Consider the following 15,666-nt stretch of genomic DNA (forward strand, 5'->3'; position numbering starts at 1 on the left):
ACAAATTTTGTTCCACTCATGTCAGTTGTTCATATAGCTTTCTATGATAAAATCTCTATCAGATCTGTTCAGATTGCATTAATCTATTAATTTATTTATCTTTATTGTTTATAAAATTTTACTTATATTGAAAATACATTAAGAAGACATGTTTATTGACTCAGTTGGAATATATTTTCAACAGATTATTTCTCAAAGAATCAAGAAAAACCCTACTGGTGAGTCTGAACAGCTCTGTTAGTCCATGCTTGTTACATGTTTATCTATATGAAATTATATCTAAAGTTGTGATATTCTACACAGTGTTTAATTCATCTGCAGTTTCTGATAATCACCCATAGTTCTTAACTGACATGAAACTGAAACCATCATCTACTGTCTAATTATTCTTCCATATGGTTAACATGGAACACACAGAGTAGTGACACTTCACTGAGTATTGACTGACAATTTCTCTCAGACTACCTCAGTGAAAATTAACTTTCAACTTCAGGAAAGATAATGGAGAGTTTTATTTCCTGCTCTCGTATTTCAGTTTAAGATTCATAAATATTTGGGCCTATTATCTTGAAGAAAATAACTAGTAAGCTAGTACAAAAGTCAAAGTAGTAATGGGAGGGAGGAGATACACTGTTCTAAACAAACAAACAAACACACCCCAATCTTGTTTAAGAAATCATTTTCTGAGTTGTTGTTTTCAAACATACTGAAATTCTGTCAATTCCAGCACCACTGCCACAGACACTCTCCTTCCTGGCCAAGGCACAGAACCATGATTCCATCTCACCTTTCCAACTTAAACTTCTGATTCTTGGGCAGATGATTACTTTCAGTTCCAATACTCTCCTAGGGAAAATGTCCGTAGTACCTATGTCTAAGCACGTCTCTTTTTTGCCACATTTCCATATATATCTTTGCATCAACATATGTTTGATGATCAGTGAAAATATAATTAGGCAAATCTGCATTATCTCAGTATCTTTAGTATACTGTAACCCTTAATTTCTCCCTACTTAATAAATCCACCACTTCGGCGGATTATTCAATTTGGCACGTTGAAAATCCAAATTTTCATTTTTATACTGATTATAATATTGTACCTTATCACAAAAGGTGGTGTGGTACTTTACAGAAGGAAACCACATGAGCCAGCTGAAATCTTCAATGAATTATGAACTTTGGTATTAATATCCTGTTTATGAATGACTTGTAGCATTATCTGGAGGAAGAAACAAGGGTAATCAAGAAACACTAAACAATATTTTACCCACTTGGCATTACTTTTTACACAAATTACACCACTTTTCAAAGCATGCTATTCTTTGCTTTTCATCCTGTATTTTTCCTGGTATTTCAGGATCAAAGAAGGCTAAATTTTGTGATGCAAGGTGTTAGAGCCAATTTTGTCTTCTCTCTATTCCATTACGGTTGTTGGTGTTAAACCTCTGTTGTCCTTCTCCAGCTCCATCTACTGCCACATTGCTATCACATAGCCCTCAAAATCTCAGAACCTTAAATCTGTAAGATGGGAGAGTATTGGGGAAGCACTACTATACACTTGCTCTGGTCTACATTCTTTCCTACACAAGCATTATTTGCTGTTGTCAGAGATAAGATATTGAACTTGGGTCTCTTGTATGACAATTATGTCATCGAGTAATTTATCCCAACAATGTTACTTTTATGGAAGGTCATGAAGGAACAAAGGTTTTCAATAGTTCTCTGTCAACTACATTAACTCTCTTTCTCCATATCTGTAGCAAAATTGGATATAAGAAAGTAGCTAGAGACAAATGTCTCTGTTAACAGCTAGATTTCAAAACACAGTGTGTTTGGTTAAGTAACAGCATTTAAATGTTAAAAATCAGCATATAGATTATTGGGACAGAGAGAAGAGTTATTGAAGTTTTAAATGAAAATTGGATCTTTATTTGGATGAATCAATATTTTTCCTATGGAATTAAAAAAATAAATTGTAGTGCTTCAAGTAATAAATGTAATTGTAGCTATAAAGTAATCTATTTCTGTATATCCTCTCCTAAACTGTGCATTACAAGTTGTTTACTTAAAATTAATTTTCAGTTGTGAGAATAACTTGCAATAATAGTTTCAATCCTTCAAATGAACAGAGGAATACATTACTATAGATTAGACAACACATCTTAAAAAGCAGCAGAATTATACAACAACTAGTATTTCAGGTGCTCTCTACTCAGCCTTAGATTTTATTGTGAAACCATGATCATCAGATATTTGCAGAAAGGGAAGACAAACACCTGATTTGAGCAGTCAACCCCCATGTCCATAGTCTCTCTTCACTAAAATTTCAGAAATCTTTTGACCTCACACAGAATGCCAGGGGTCAGCTTGCACAAGCAGCATGAAATCAGATGTGTCATATTGTTCAGCATCTGTTCCTAACTTCACACAAATGTTTCCCTGGAAAACACAGGGCTGTCAGCATCAATAATTCTATGCTAATCCATCAACTTTTACCTATATTTTGTCTCACTAATTATACTTCTTATTACTTATTTAGTTAGCTATACCTGGCTAATGAGGCTCAAATCAACACCTAGAAATTGTCAACTTAATTTGCATTGAGGAGATGATATTTTTTCTTTTCTCTCTCTTTCCTTCCTTTTCTTCCTTTTAAATCTTCTCTCATTTTCAAGACTCAGCCTATATTCTCCTTTTTCCTCTGCCTTACTACGTCTGAAATCACTTCTTACTAAAGATTTCACTAAAGACCTTTCTCTCTTTTTATTTATATCCTCTCAATTTTTGTAGTATCTTATAGAGCTTAGAGGCAGTCTTATCATATCTAATAAATATTTCTGAAAGAATTCTGGCATCCAGCAATTGTGTTTATTTAATGTCACCACTACATCATGAAAGATCATAATGGTTAGAGGCCAAATACATTTCTAAATTAATATAAAATTTATAGCCCTCTATTAATTGGACAAAGTAATAATGGAACAACTAATGAGTACCTTCTAGATATTTCAAGCACTTTTAGCATACTTAAATATTTCAAGATAAATTTAAATCTATAAATCATATAAAAATGAATGTGCCATGTACTTCATGCTTCTCTGCTAACACATACAGGCCACATCTACAGTGGCACTGTGAAAACTCACACATAAAGAACACATTGCCAGTATCGCTAAATATGCTAGCATTTATCTCACAGTTATATGAAAGGTAATTATAATTTTTAAGCATAGACTTGTATTTCCTCTAGAAGAGACTTTCAGAGAAAGTTAAACCAAGTGCCTACTTTCACTGAAAGATAATAAAGTATATTCAGTATATATTCAGTATAGTTCCATGTGAATAAAATGGCAACTCACTTCAAGAACCCAGTTTTAGGTATATTTCAGAGTACATCTTTGTGCTTATAAAACTTTGCATAGTCCTACATTAGACTTTTAAAAAGAGTAAGGAGTACAGTTATTGGCTTTGTCCTGCTTTTCATATCTTCCTTTTCCCTTTTCTTTCTTTTTCAATTGCTTGCTCTATCCCACTTGTTTTTGACACTAATTTCCTTTTTCTTTATTTTCCAAAACTATACTAGTTGATTACTATCAGAAAAGCTTTTTTAATGTTTATTTAAAGATAGTTTATTACTAAAAAAATGACAAAATCCATGAAATAAAATAAAAAATCAAATACTTGTGCAAGAACTCCAGGTGGTGTCTCATGAGAATGGAGTAGAGGGGAGAATCACTTCTTTTTATGCAGCCCAGGATCCAATTGGCTCTCTGAGCTGCACACTGATGGGTCATGTCAAATTTCTGATCAGAAGAAGAGAACAGACCCCCACATCCTTCTCCTCAGGGTTGCTCTCATTCAAGTTGACTTTCCAATAACTTCCATTTAGAAGTAATAAATCATTAATATTCACAGCTAAGAAACTGCAAAGAGTGCTAAAAATCAAACTCCAATTTTCATAGTCCTTGTCCAATGATTTATTCAGAAGATAGAATACTTCTTTCCAGTACATTATTCTACAAATGCTGTCACCATTTTAATTTTAGAGATCTAAAAATCATGTATTGTTTTTCATTTTGAAACATATTGCTTCCTGAGGCTAATACATCTATTAGCTAAGAAACCTTTTTTATGTGAAATATGGTCTTTTTTCTTTATTTCAACTTCTCCGTCTCATAATTCTTTTTCAATCTCATAATTTATTACCACACTAGTTTAGTCCTTTCTTCTCCCTCACATTTCTTCTTCCCTTGTCAATACATCCTTTCCTGCACATCCTTTAACTTTCACTTTGCAGCATGATAGAATTCAAGTGTATACAACACATTCTGAAGTATAGCTATATGAGTAATTCCACTGGCATAAAATTAGAGTAGTTAAAGTATTTTGTTTCTTGGAGTTTCTCTCCTCATGCTCATCACTACTATATGACTATATTCAAGTAGCATACAAGTAATATCGGTTACATGGCAATGAGTGATATTGATTAAGACAGTGGATTGGGGGAAAATAAGAAAACAGTTAACACTTGATCCAGAGGAGGGCCACCAAGTTGAGCAGAAGGATGGAGCACCTCTCCTATGAGGAAAGGCTGAGAGAATTGGGATTGTTCATCTTGAAAAAGAGAAGGCTTTGAGGTGACCTAATTGTGGCCTTCCAGTACCTGAGGAATTTAGAGGAAAGATGGGGCAAAACTCCTTACAAGAGCATGTAAGGACAAGACAAGGGGAAATGGCTTCAAATTGAAAGAGAGTAGGTTTAAATTAGATATTAGGGGAAAATTCTTTCCTGTGAGGATGGTGAGGCACTGGAACAAGTTGCCCATAGGAGTTGTAGATTCCCCATTGCTGAAGGTGATCAAGGCCAGGTTGGATGGGGCTCTGAGAGACCTGGTCTGGTTGAAGGTGCCCCTGCCCATGGCAGGGGAGTTGGAACTAGATGAGCTTCAAGGTCCCCTTCCAATCCGAAACATTCTATAATTCTGTGATGAATCTATGATTCACTTATGAAAGTGAAAAAAAGGAAACATAGTTTAACTTATTTTGTCATTACCTGAAGACTTATGAAGTTTTTGCTGACTTATGTACTTTTAAAAATTTGATAGACCTTAGAAGGCTGCTTTTACAAAGGCATATAGATTTGGGTTGCTTTCTAAGGAAACTAATCTAATAAAAACCACGAGAAAGTTGAAGCACTTAACATAAAGACCATTTTTGTCAAAAAAATAAAGACACTGAAAATATACAAGGCTTTTCTGCTTTCACTTTACATTAAATTTAGATTGGAAAGGTTGTTTTGTCTCTTATACTGAGTGGATTTTAGTTTCTGGGTATTTTTGGAAAATTAACACCTCAGATACCATTAATACTGACACCATACCTCTAACGTGCTGTATGTGGATCAGAGACTGTTTTCATTTCCTTCAGCTGATAGTTAAATAAAAACTATATATAACATTATATATATAAAAATCATATATAAAATTCTATAAAGAAATAATTGGAGGTGTTTTTTTTTCTAGTATTGTTAGCTTCAAGATTCAGTATGGAAGATATTCTAGTATTCTGTGATAATACTCTGTTTCAAAGAGATAAAACAACTCCAACCACATAGGTAAAGTGAATTAAAATTTTCATTATATTATGTTTCTATAGATAAATCTTAAAGTATATCAAATCTGATTGTATGAAAAATCTTCTGGGAATCCTTGCTTGTATATTGACTCGATCACGATCAGAGGGCAAAAAAGGAATGAACATTAATATGCAGCCAGCATAAGAAAGGCCGCCTATGATCCGCATGTGTACTTCTGTAAGTACACACGTGTGTTTCATACACACATACGAAAACACAAAGGGCTTGCCTACACCAGAATGGAACACACATATAATGGATTCTAGAAAGACAGAGATAGCGGAAACATGCTTTTGCTTCCCTAACTTGTTGTAATAAATGGCAATTAAAAAATAAAAAAAGTAAAGCAACCTCATCTGAGCTACCCACATTGTGGCCTCTTCCTTGTAGATTTTATGAAGGGATGGAGAAAGAGATCTGAGAATAAGCACAGATATTATTCTAGGTATATGGTTTATTTTTAAAAATAATTTTAAGTGGATTTAATCCATTGTAATAAACGGTAAAAAAATTATTTATAAAATAACATCTATTACATTTTGGTTGACAAATTTACACAAGTGTAACAATGTGTTGCTTATGGTATTATCTCAAGCCAAAGGCAAAAACTCAACAAACGGATCAATGTTTTCTATTCAAGACAATACAATAGAGATTGTGAAGATTTTTTCAGAATTTATACAAACAATACAAACATAATTAAATTTGTAAATGTGTATAAAAATGTCTTCGAAATTCTAACTTAGAAAATACCCTAAATGTATTAACACATGGTTATTCTAATAGCTTGTATTGTTCTTTTTATCATCTCTTCAGAATTTATCTTAATATGTTTGCAAAATTATATGAAGGAAGGCATTGCTTGGAAATGAGCAATAATTAACAGATCCGAATTCAGCATTTAGTTTCACAAGATACCTCCAGTACTGACAACCACATCCTCAGCACTGCTTTCATAAAATCGTAAGAATTCTAAGTAAGACCAAAAGTCACCATCAAACAGACATCCAAACATAAAAATAGGATATTCAGATAAAGGTTTTTTTTTTTTGTAAATCTGTTGCCTTTGGCAATTTTGATAGTTTTGTGGTACATTTTCCTTCTACGTGTTTGCCCAATCAGTTCTTAAACATCTGTAAACTTTTTAGCATCCACATATATGGTGAAGTTCTCCACTGATTAACTACAAATGATGCTGTCAGAGTAGAATTTTTCTTTTCCCCAATTTTTCACAACTCCTCTCCATCCAAGTTACTAACTACCACAGAATGTTCCTGCTGAGGCCTAAACAGCTGTCTCTTTCCTATTGCTCATGTTCAACCTGTTTCCCACTTTATGGTCACTTTTTCCTAGCCGCCTTATTTCCACGGGCTGGCCCTGGAATTGGTATCTCTAATTATCACTAAATGAAAAGGAAGGTGGAACATTTGTGTCCCTCACATACATAACTAATGTACAATTACTGATTTTCACTATCCTGCCCCATCACAGAAATCATTTGTTTGCACACTTCATTACTCCACCTCCATGAGAATCGGTACTTTCAGCATCATGCTTTCAGTCTTTAGAGCCTTCATGAGTCATCACACACTGCTCTTCAACAGCCCTTGTGGTATAGTTTCGGTTTATCCTACAGTTGTTATTTTCCACAGTCCACCCAGCATACTGTGCATGTTACACACAGCAAATACTGTATTCAATAAAGAAATAATGGATCCAGAATGGTGTTTTTACAACAGGAACAGACATAAAGTTGTGCAGGATGGTATTTTTCAAAAAACATACTTGTTATCAAGACTGACTTACTTTTGAAAACCAAGCCATTAACTGCTAATCTGAAGCTTGAATCTTCTAGGTTGTGTGTATAAAAAAATACCAGGCGTTAAAGCACATAAAATACTACACAGAAATGTGAAAAAGGTTATAGATATACTTCTAATCACATTCAACAGAGTACACTACCAGGTAGTCAGATGGTTTAATGCTACAAAGTTGTCAAGTAAGAATTTTGGAAATTTTCTCTGTAATACAGAAAGATTACTTGATGTAAAATTATTATTTAGGAATATCTTTTTGTGTGAATTAATGATTTGTACACTGTGAGCTTTACTCTGTTATATACACTGTTCAGCAATACCCTTCTAATCAGTTTCAGTTAACTAGAAAACAGTATTATGAAATTTATATAACTGGACTAGTTAGATGGACTATTTAGATCTTCTGTCAACAAACAGTAGTAGCCTGCCAGAATATTTCAGCTGAGTTTATAACTTTGAGAATCTGTGATTATATCTTGTTTTATATTCTATACTTATTGTTATTTTCATTGAAGCAATGGTTTAAATATGTTCAGAATTTTTAAGAATATTTAAGAATTAACAGCTGTTTTGTTGTACTTTTACTTTATATGTGACTCAGGTTTCACCTTGTCCTAGTTAGAACAGCTGGGACCGATTCATCACTGGATGGGTGTAGCCCAAAACTGTGTATTCTGTAGCCCTCCATGCCATTTCGCAGAAACTGTTGTCAGTAGAGGCCTGCGAGGTGCCCCCCCTCCCCCCCATGCTCCTGTCCTCATGCCCTTTTGTGGAATTCCCTGACTGACCACGCTCACACCCTTTTATGGAATTCCCCACTCTGAGGGAAGGATTGAGCATCCTTTTATGGAATTCCCCGCTCTGAGGGAGGGACTAATCATTCCTGCCTGAGCTGGAGAATATATAAACCTGGAGTTTCAGAACCTTTCCACCTCTTGTGGGATCCAGAGGAGGACTGCAGCTCACTGCTCTCAGCCAGACTGCAGCTCACCACTCTCAGCCGGACTGAACTGCAATCACCCTCAACTGAACTGCAATCACCACTTTGGCTGGACTGCAGCAGCTCTCCCACCAGCAGGTTCTTCCCCTTTCCCTTTGCTTTGGACTCAGGGGGGGCCCAGGGAGCACCGTTTTGTTTGTGCCCTGGGGTGTTAGGTTGTACATTTGGGCTTTGTGGGTTAGGGCTGGTTGCTTGTCTGTGTGGTCGTACTTATTGTACTATTTTATTAAATTGTTATTCTGATTTGTAATCTCTCTTTTGAGTTGGGTTGGTTTCCCCTGTTGGTTAACTTTTAAACCAGCACACACCTGAACACTACAGTATCTGAAGTATTTTATTCACACACGCTATGAATCCAAAATCCATTAATATTTGCCTTCAAATATTATGTACAAAATATTTTTGTACATAATAATAATAATAAATTGTAATAAATTCCTTCATCTGCCATTGAATTTTATTTTCTTATAAGTAAATGCTTTGTTAACCTTCAGCAAGCTACAGGTTACAGGTTTATTAAATCTTAAAACAGAAGTATAACAGTCCTTTGACAGTAGATGAAAGCTCAGATAACAGGATATTTATTTTTCCACAGTTCATATTAAGAACTGCAGATCAGAAAACTTTGGCTAAATATCAGAAGTGCTGTGAGGGTTTATAGAAAGCATATCCCCCCAAAGTTCTATATCTGCCACAGATTTTGCGTTGCCATACTCTTTGTCTTTTTTCCTGTCCAACAGGACCTGCCTAAGTACCACAAAAAATTGTGATCCTTTGGTAGCCATGACAAAGGGATTTCCATAGTAGCATCCTGTAGATGGTGTTTCTTTAGAGTAAAAGAGGACTACAACTTAAAGAGCTGTGGCAATTATTTAAATTGAGGTCAATTATAGAAAGAGAACTTCATCTAATTTATAATAGTTTACCTATTTCATCTGTTTGACTTAAATACCAAATATGTTTACCTACATCATTAATTGAAAAAGGAAACAAAACACAAAGGAACAAAAAACTAACTAAACAAGAACTAAATCAAACAAAATATCTGACCAGAGATTAGAGATTACTTGATTTCTTGGACATGGATAGTTCTTCCAATCAAATCTTTCCTACAAAGGTTTTCCCTGATGGGCCCAATAAAAAAAATAAAAATAAAATGAATAGATTATCATAATTTATTCTCAAGAAGGAAGGCAGTTCACACCTACAAAACAGATTCAGTTGCATTCTTTTTAAGAGACTCTACAGAAGCAATCTATTTCCTCTTACTAGGATCTTTCATTGTGGCCATAAAAACCAGAAAATATACTGTAGGGTTTTATTCCCTGTATGTTTTCACAATATTATTATACTTCAATCCAAATGCAGCAGGAAAAGCTCAGTATGCAAGCTTGCTCTCTGCCCCAACCTTTGTTTTTTCACAGAATCACAGAATATACCAAGGTGGAAGGGACCTACAAGTTATTTTAGGCTTTAATTCTTTCCATCTCCAGCTCCCATTGATTAATTTAACAGAACTGTTTTACACAAGAAATCATTCCAAACCACAAAAAAGAAATACGATCTCTGAGCTCAGTGATGGAAATGGAAAATAACACAGCAAGGGTTAAATATTAATTAAGTTAAATCAGTTTTTTCCCATTAAAACTTCAGAAGTACTGTAAAGATGCAATTACTAACTTACACAAGATTCTAGTTTGAGTAATTATATACCATCTTTTACTTTTAAAATCTTATTCCTCTTTTATTAATAGTTTCTCTTTAAGCATCTGTAGCATTAAACCTGCATTATATGGGAAAACTGTGGTTTAAACAGGTTTTAAAATGGCTTTTGGTGGTCTCTTTGCAAACACATGCTTCTTCTTCCCGGCAGCCCCCATGTTATCCATGCAGGAATGTCCTGGGAAGGTGTCCTGAGGTGTTTCCCATTGGCCTTTGTTAACCCCTTCCTGTGATTGGGTGTTCCTGTAAGCCCCTTGAGACTTCTAATTGGTTACTCTGTGAATCCTCCTAAACCCTATAAATGTAACATCCCCCATAATAAACGCTCTCTTGCCTCCTCTCCACGCCCGGTGTCCTGTGACCTGTCTCCCTGCCAGCCATGGGGCCACGTGTGGGGGGGAGGGGGGAGCACCTTTCCCCTCCAGGCTCAGGGCCTGAAAAAACCCCTGAGAAACCCCTGGAGTTCCTTTCCCCATCCCTCAAAGTGTCGCAATGGTTCTTCAGATGGAAATGGAACTAGAACTGGGCCAGCCCCACGCCGTGGATGGGGAAAGGGATCCAGAAGCATCCTATGGTATCTATATTAAAATTACACTCAAGATAATTATAATAATCAATAAAAAATTTCTAAAGCTAGTTAAGTAATAAGGTGATTAAATTTACTTTGCAAATCATTTATGAAATTTAAAACTGAGAGAAAGATAGTGTAGAACTAAGCTTAAAAATCAACCCTCTCCCTTTATAGTTAGCATTTTAATTATAGAAGAACTAAAACAAACATGAAAACCACCAGGAAATTCAAATGTAACAGTTTACCTCCCTCTTGATAAAAAATAAGTTTTGGATGTGTAAGCTTAGATCAGTAAGCTTATATCAATTAGCCTGGAGAACAAAACCACAGGTGAATTTCTTTTTATTTTTAACTACTTAAATGGATTTTTATTTTAAAATGACTACCATAAAAATGAACATATTTTTTAATAGTTATTATCATCATTAGGTAAATAAATGTGCTTTAACATACAATGTGAAAAAATTATTTAAAAGTGTCCTTTGGATTGTATGTTCAGCCAATAAAACCAATATAGATATTTGTCTCCTCTGCTACTTCTGTGTAGCATGACCAGACCAAGAAAGATGGCTTAAATTAATGGTATACTCCTGAAGACAATGAAGGAAACAAGAAAAAGCTCCACCTCTAAAAAATGTAATAGAAGTATGATTTGAAGATGACCAAGTATATATTTTTTAATTTCTATCTATCTATACATCTACGTTTATTTACCCTTAGTATTAAAAAATCATCTCTACTGAGCAGAGGAGAATAGGATAGCAATTTTGATTTTCATTCTACAAAAAAACCTCCTTTTCTTTTTGACGTGTGCCATTACAGTATATAAAAAGATGGGTTTAAATTTGAATTAGTAAAAGTTTCTTTATATTAATTCTGATTGTATTTTTATTATATTTATTCCAATTAGGTTTTGTTGAAGCAGATAGAAACCTGTTACCCTCTTGCACATCCTTGCTTTTATAAACCTGAACTTTGAAGCTAACATGAAAAGTAACTAGAATTTTCTGTTTGGGAAAGCATTTCTTGGCATTGCTCTGCTGCTTAGACAGATGCAAATGAGGTGAGAGGAAAGAAAGATCTATAAATAAAACCAGTTCCATGCATCATAAAGATGCACATTCTAACAGAGATGTTAAAATATGTATCTGGGGTTTTTTTGTTTGGGGTTTTTTTGAAAGATTCAATACACCCAAAACTCTCAAGATCTTACACAAGGCCATACACAATTTGTTTTGTTTTACTTAACTGAACATCACACAGTAAAATGATCATGACTATGTCATTATCATGATGGACACTGATGTGACAGACTGAGTATGCTTGGTCTTGCCTGCAATAATGAATCATTAGACAAGCTCTGATGGACTAGGCTTTTCCAAAAAGATGGCCAAATTTATATTACAATCAAGAGCTTTAGGACTGTGTATTAACATTGACTTTTATTTTGTGCTGGTTCCTCTACTTCTACAATATCTCTGGCAACATCATTTACATTCTGTTTTTATTGGATTTCTTGATTTTTATACCTAGTAGTATAGTAAAATGTGACTGTCAGGCATAAATAAGACATCCCCATCAGTGCTGCATCTTTTGGGTAAAGGTCTTTAAAATTTTTCTCCTCATTCGCTGCAGGACAGACAAGCACCTTATACAAATTTTTTATTAAAAAAAAAAGTCCTTGTATTTGATTCATCATTTAAACCTTTCTGTGATTTCAACAGCACATCTAATATCCTGACTTATAAGAAAGAAGAGGGAATACTCTGACACATAAGATACTTATCACTATGTATTCCATCTTATCTTTCCATTTCTTTTTTATTATAATTCCTAGATATACTAGGTCTAATTTAGACTAGATTTACATGAGTACATTCTTCTCCTGTACACAGACTTGTATTTATTTCAAGATGGAAGATTTGTACAAATAAAAGCAGGATTCCAAGCATAGACTGTAACTGTTTTATCGCAGTCTACACTCACATAACTAATCCCAATAACAGAAAGGAAAGAAGAAACTCTGACATATATCATTATTCACAGAGACTGTTGGTGCCTTCAAGTAACTAAAATTTGTTCAAGTGGTTTGATATCTCTCCAATAACTGCTAAATAAACTTAGGAAATATTATTGCCAATATTATTGGCCCAAACTATAAAATTAACTCGGTCTGATTTAGTTGCCCTACTTGAGACAAACGTGTTGATGCATTAGCCATCTTTTCTTTCCATGACTTTCTGTTGATTATTTTCTTGAACCCCAATACACAAAACTAATTTCTTTTCTCCTTTTTCCCTCCTCACTAAAAATGACTGCACACAATAACACTCTTCAAACATCTGCTATTCAAGCTATGCACTTGGACAAACCTAAGTGCCAGAACTAGCTTACTCGATAAAATTTTACAAACACAAAATTTTATTTATGTAATATTCTCTTGAAAATCTCATTTTCTACAAACACTAATGTCATGCTTGAATACACACGGAAAGGAAACAGAGCTAAAAGCCGATAATGGAAATTAGGTTAATTCAATTTTCATGAAAGTGAATATTTTCTGAGATACTTGTTCTAGCCTATTTACAGAGTAAATGATTAAGAATAAGCTGTCCAGTAAACATTGTTTACTCAGCTTTAATACATTATTATTATTTCACAGAAGGTAAATGTCCATAAACTGAATATATATATATATGTTTTTTTTCATTTTCAACTAACCTACCACATCAATTTAAGTTGTTGTTTCCCTCTTCTGTATATTCTGTAGCCACGCTCAGTGTCCTTTTTGAATGTTAAGACCCTTATAAAAGGTTGCACCAGTCATGGTTTAATGAACAATCAGATTCACTCCAGTGAATGGTAGAAGAAAATGAAGCCATCCACACTTAATTTGAAACATTGGACAAGCTACGTGTGGCATGCTGGTCTGCTGACATGGCATAAAGGTATAAGTTATGAATCTGTGTCCTTTAAGCTGACTCCAAATCAGTCCTGACACTTCATGAAACAAATCCAAAGCAATGAGACAAATGAGCAAGAAGTAACCTTGTACAGGTAAACATCTCTTTATGTTCTCAATGCATGTCTATAAAGTAAACATTGTTTATAGAGAGTTTTCCCTATGAAGTCAAGACCTGGATAGTACAGTACAATTTTCCAAAGCCACTGCAAGGTCAGGTTCAAATGCCTTAAACAATTGTACAAATCGATTATGTTTTTCTACAGTTAATTAAATCACATTTTTACAAGGTTATATAGGATCCAAAGTATTTACTTTGTTTTTCTATTGGGAACTTTATTAGTATTCTAACATTAAATCTGCATGACCAAATAAATATAAAAATGAGAAATTAATTATATTTCATTCTTTCTTCATCAGAGATAATTCGTAACAATGAATACCAAAATGTACAGATATATATCTCAGGAATAAAATAAATATTTAAAATCTGCATTCAGCCACCCAGAATCAATAATATAACCTGCACATTAAATGACGGCAGTTCATATTTGCTGAGAAGTGCTATTAAATAAGATTGTTTTAAAAAATACCTTCCTACTTTTTACCAAAAGATTTTTTTGCATGGGATGCCTAGTACTATAAAATACCTAACAAAATATGTTCAACAGTGGCTAGACTGTTCATGCAAACTGTTGCCATATGTATGTGTAACAAATAGGAGGTTGCAAACTTGACTTCAGATTAGTTGCCTTTCCATTGTGACACAACAGATTTTATATTACTTACTATACAGTCCAGTAAACCTACACCATACTTGCACTGATACTGATATTTTTTTCCTCCCAACAAGTGCTAGGAAAGGAGGCATACATTACAGGAGGTACATATATAAAATGAGATAAAAAAATTATTTAGAAAAACAGTATTAGGAATACCTAAAATGAATTCTGTACTGTACTCAGGAGAGCAACTACGTGAAATGCTCAATATAGACTAAGAATAAATCAGTTCATTCCTGCCTACTGTACTCCAAATTAAAGAGGACAAAAGTTCTACAAAAAACCCTCCAGCTCTACAAAGTTGTGCTTTTACATGAATGCTAAAAAATGGGATGAAAAAGTCCAAGTAAAATTAACTCATAGCAAGATTCATTTGCTGACATGCTATGAGTAAGTGTTTGAATGAACTCACGGGTTCATTCAAGAAGCTGAAGTTTGTTTTCCAGTGCAACATAAGAAGGAGATGAGAACAGAGTTATATAAATAAGACTTTGTGTGTGTGTGTCCGTATACATGTGCATGTGCACACGTGTATGGTTTCTAATACTCATTTTAGCTTTTTAAACATTTTTTCAAATGAATTATAAGTCTGAGCAGAAAATACTCCTGAGGAATATACAGTTATTTCATAGGAATTTTCAAGGAAATTTGTTACAAGGATGATATGTAATGTTTGAAACTAAGAAATAGTAAGTTAGAGGTCATGTATCTATTAAAAAGAAACATCAGAAGTCATAAGAACTAATAGCCTATGGGTAGAACACTGACCTGGGACATGATCTACATTGGAGACTGCATGAATTTGTACCTTGGTCTCCCATATCTTGACTAAGTTTCTTATCAGAAATAATTAATGATATTGCCTGCTCTGGACTGGAACTTTCTCACTACAAAAAAACAAACAAAAAGGAAACGAGCTTTCTTGCATTCATCCCAAAATGGGACACCTAGTTCTTGAAAACTAAAGTACTGATGCATCTAGAGAAATAGCTTTCTGTCTAGTTAAGAGATAACAAATTTTGAAAATGAGATAATTTACAGTTTTAAATATATTATTGACAATAAATTATTGCCATTGAAATAAGTTAAATCTGCAGATGTGACAGAAAATATTTATTAAATATCCAGCAACTGCTACTATTACTATTTATTCAAAACCTAACAACAAACTGCTGCCT

General features: G+C 34.1%; 1 protein-coding gene across 2 annotated transcripts in view; it reads right to left on the reverse strand.

Moving 5' to 3' along the window:
- Window positions 1–15,666, reverse strand: part of SGCZ (sarcoglycan zeta) — a 424,586-nt gene that overhangs the window by 165,115 nt on the left and 243,805 nt on the right. The window contains exon 1 of one of the 2 annotated variants that reach the window (XM_027636060.1): window positions 15,257–15,296. The exons of the other annotated variant lie outside the window; for it this stretch is intronic. Within the exon in view, the coding sequence (XP_027491861.1) occupies window positions 15,257–15,265 (9 nt within the window). The 5' untranslated portion in view covers window positions 15,266–15,296. Of the gene's footprint in view, window positions 1–15,256; window positions 15,297–15,666 lie in introns of those variants that run through there. 2 annotated transcript variants of the gene reach the window in all.

This window comes from Corapipo altera, unplaced genomic scaffold (genome assembly GCF_003945725.1).
Source record: "Corapipo altera isolate COAL_440 unplaced genomic scaffold, ASM394572v1 22b, whole genome shotgun sequence".
Lineage (NCBI taxonomy): Eukaryota > Metazoa > Chordata > Aves > Passeriformes > Pipridae > Corapipo > Corapipo altera.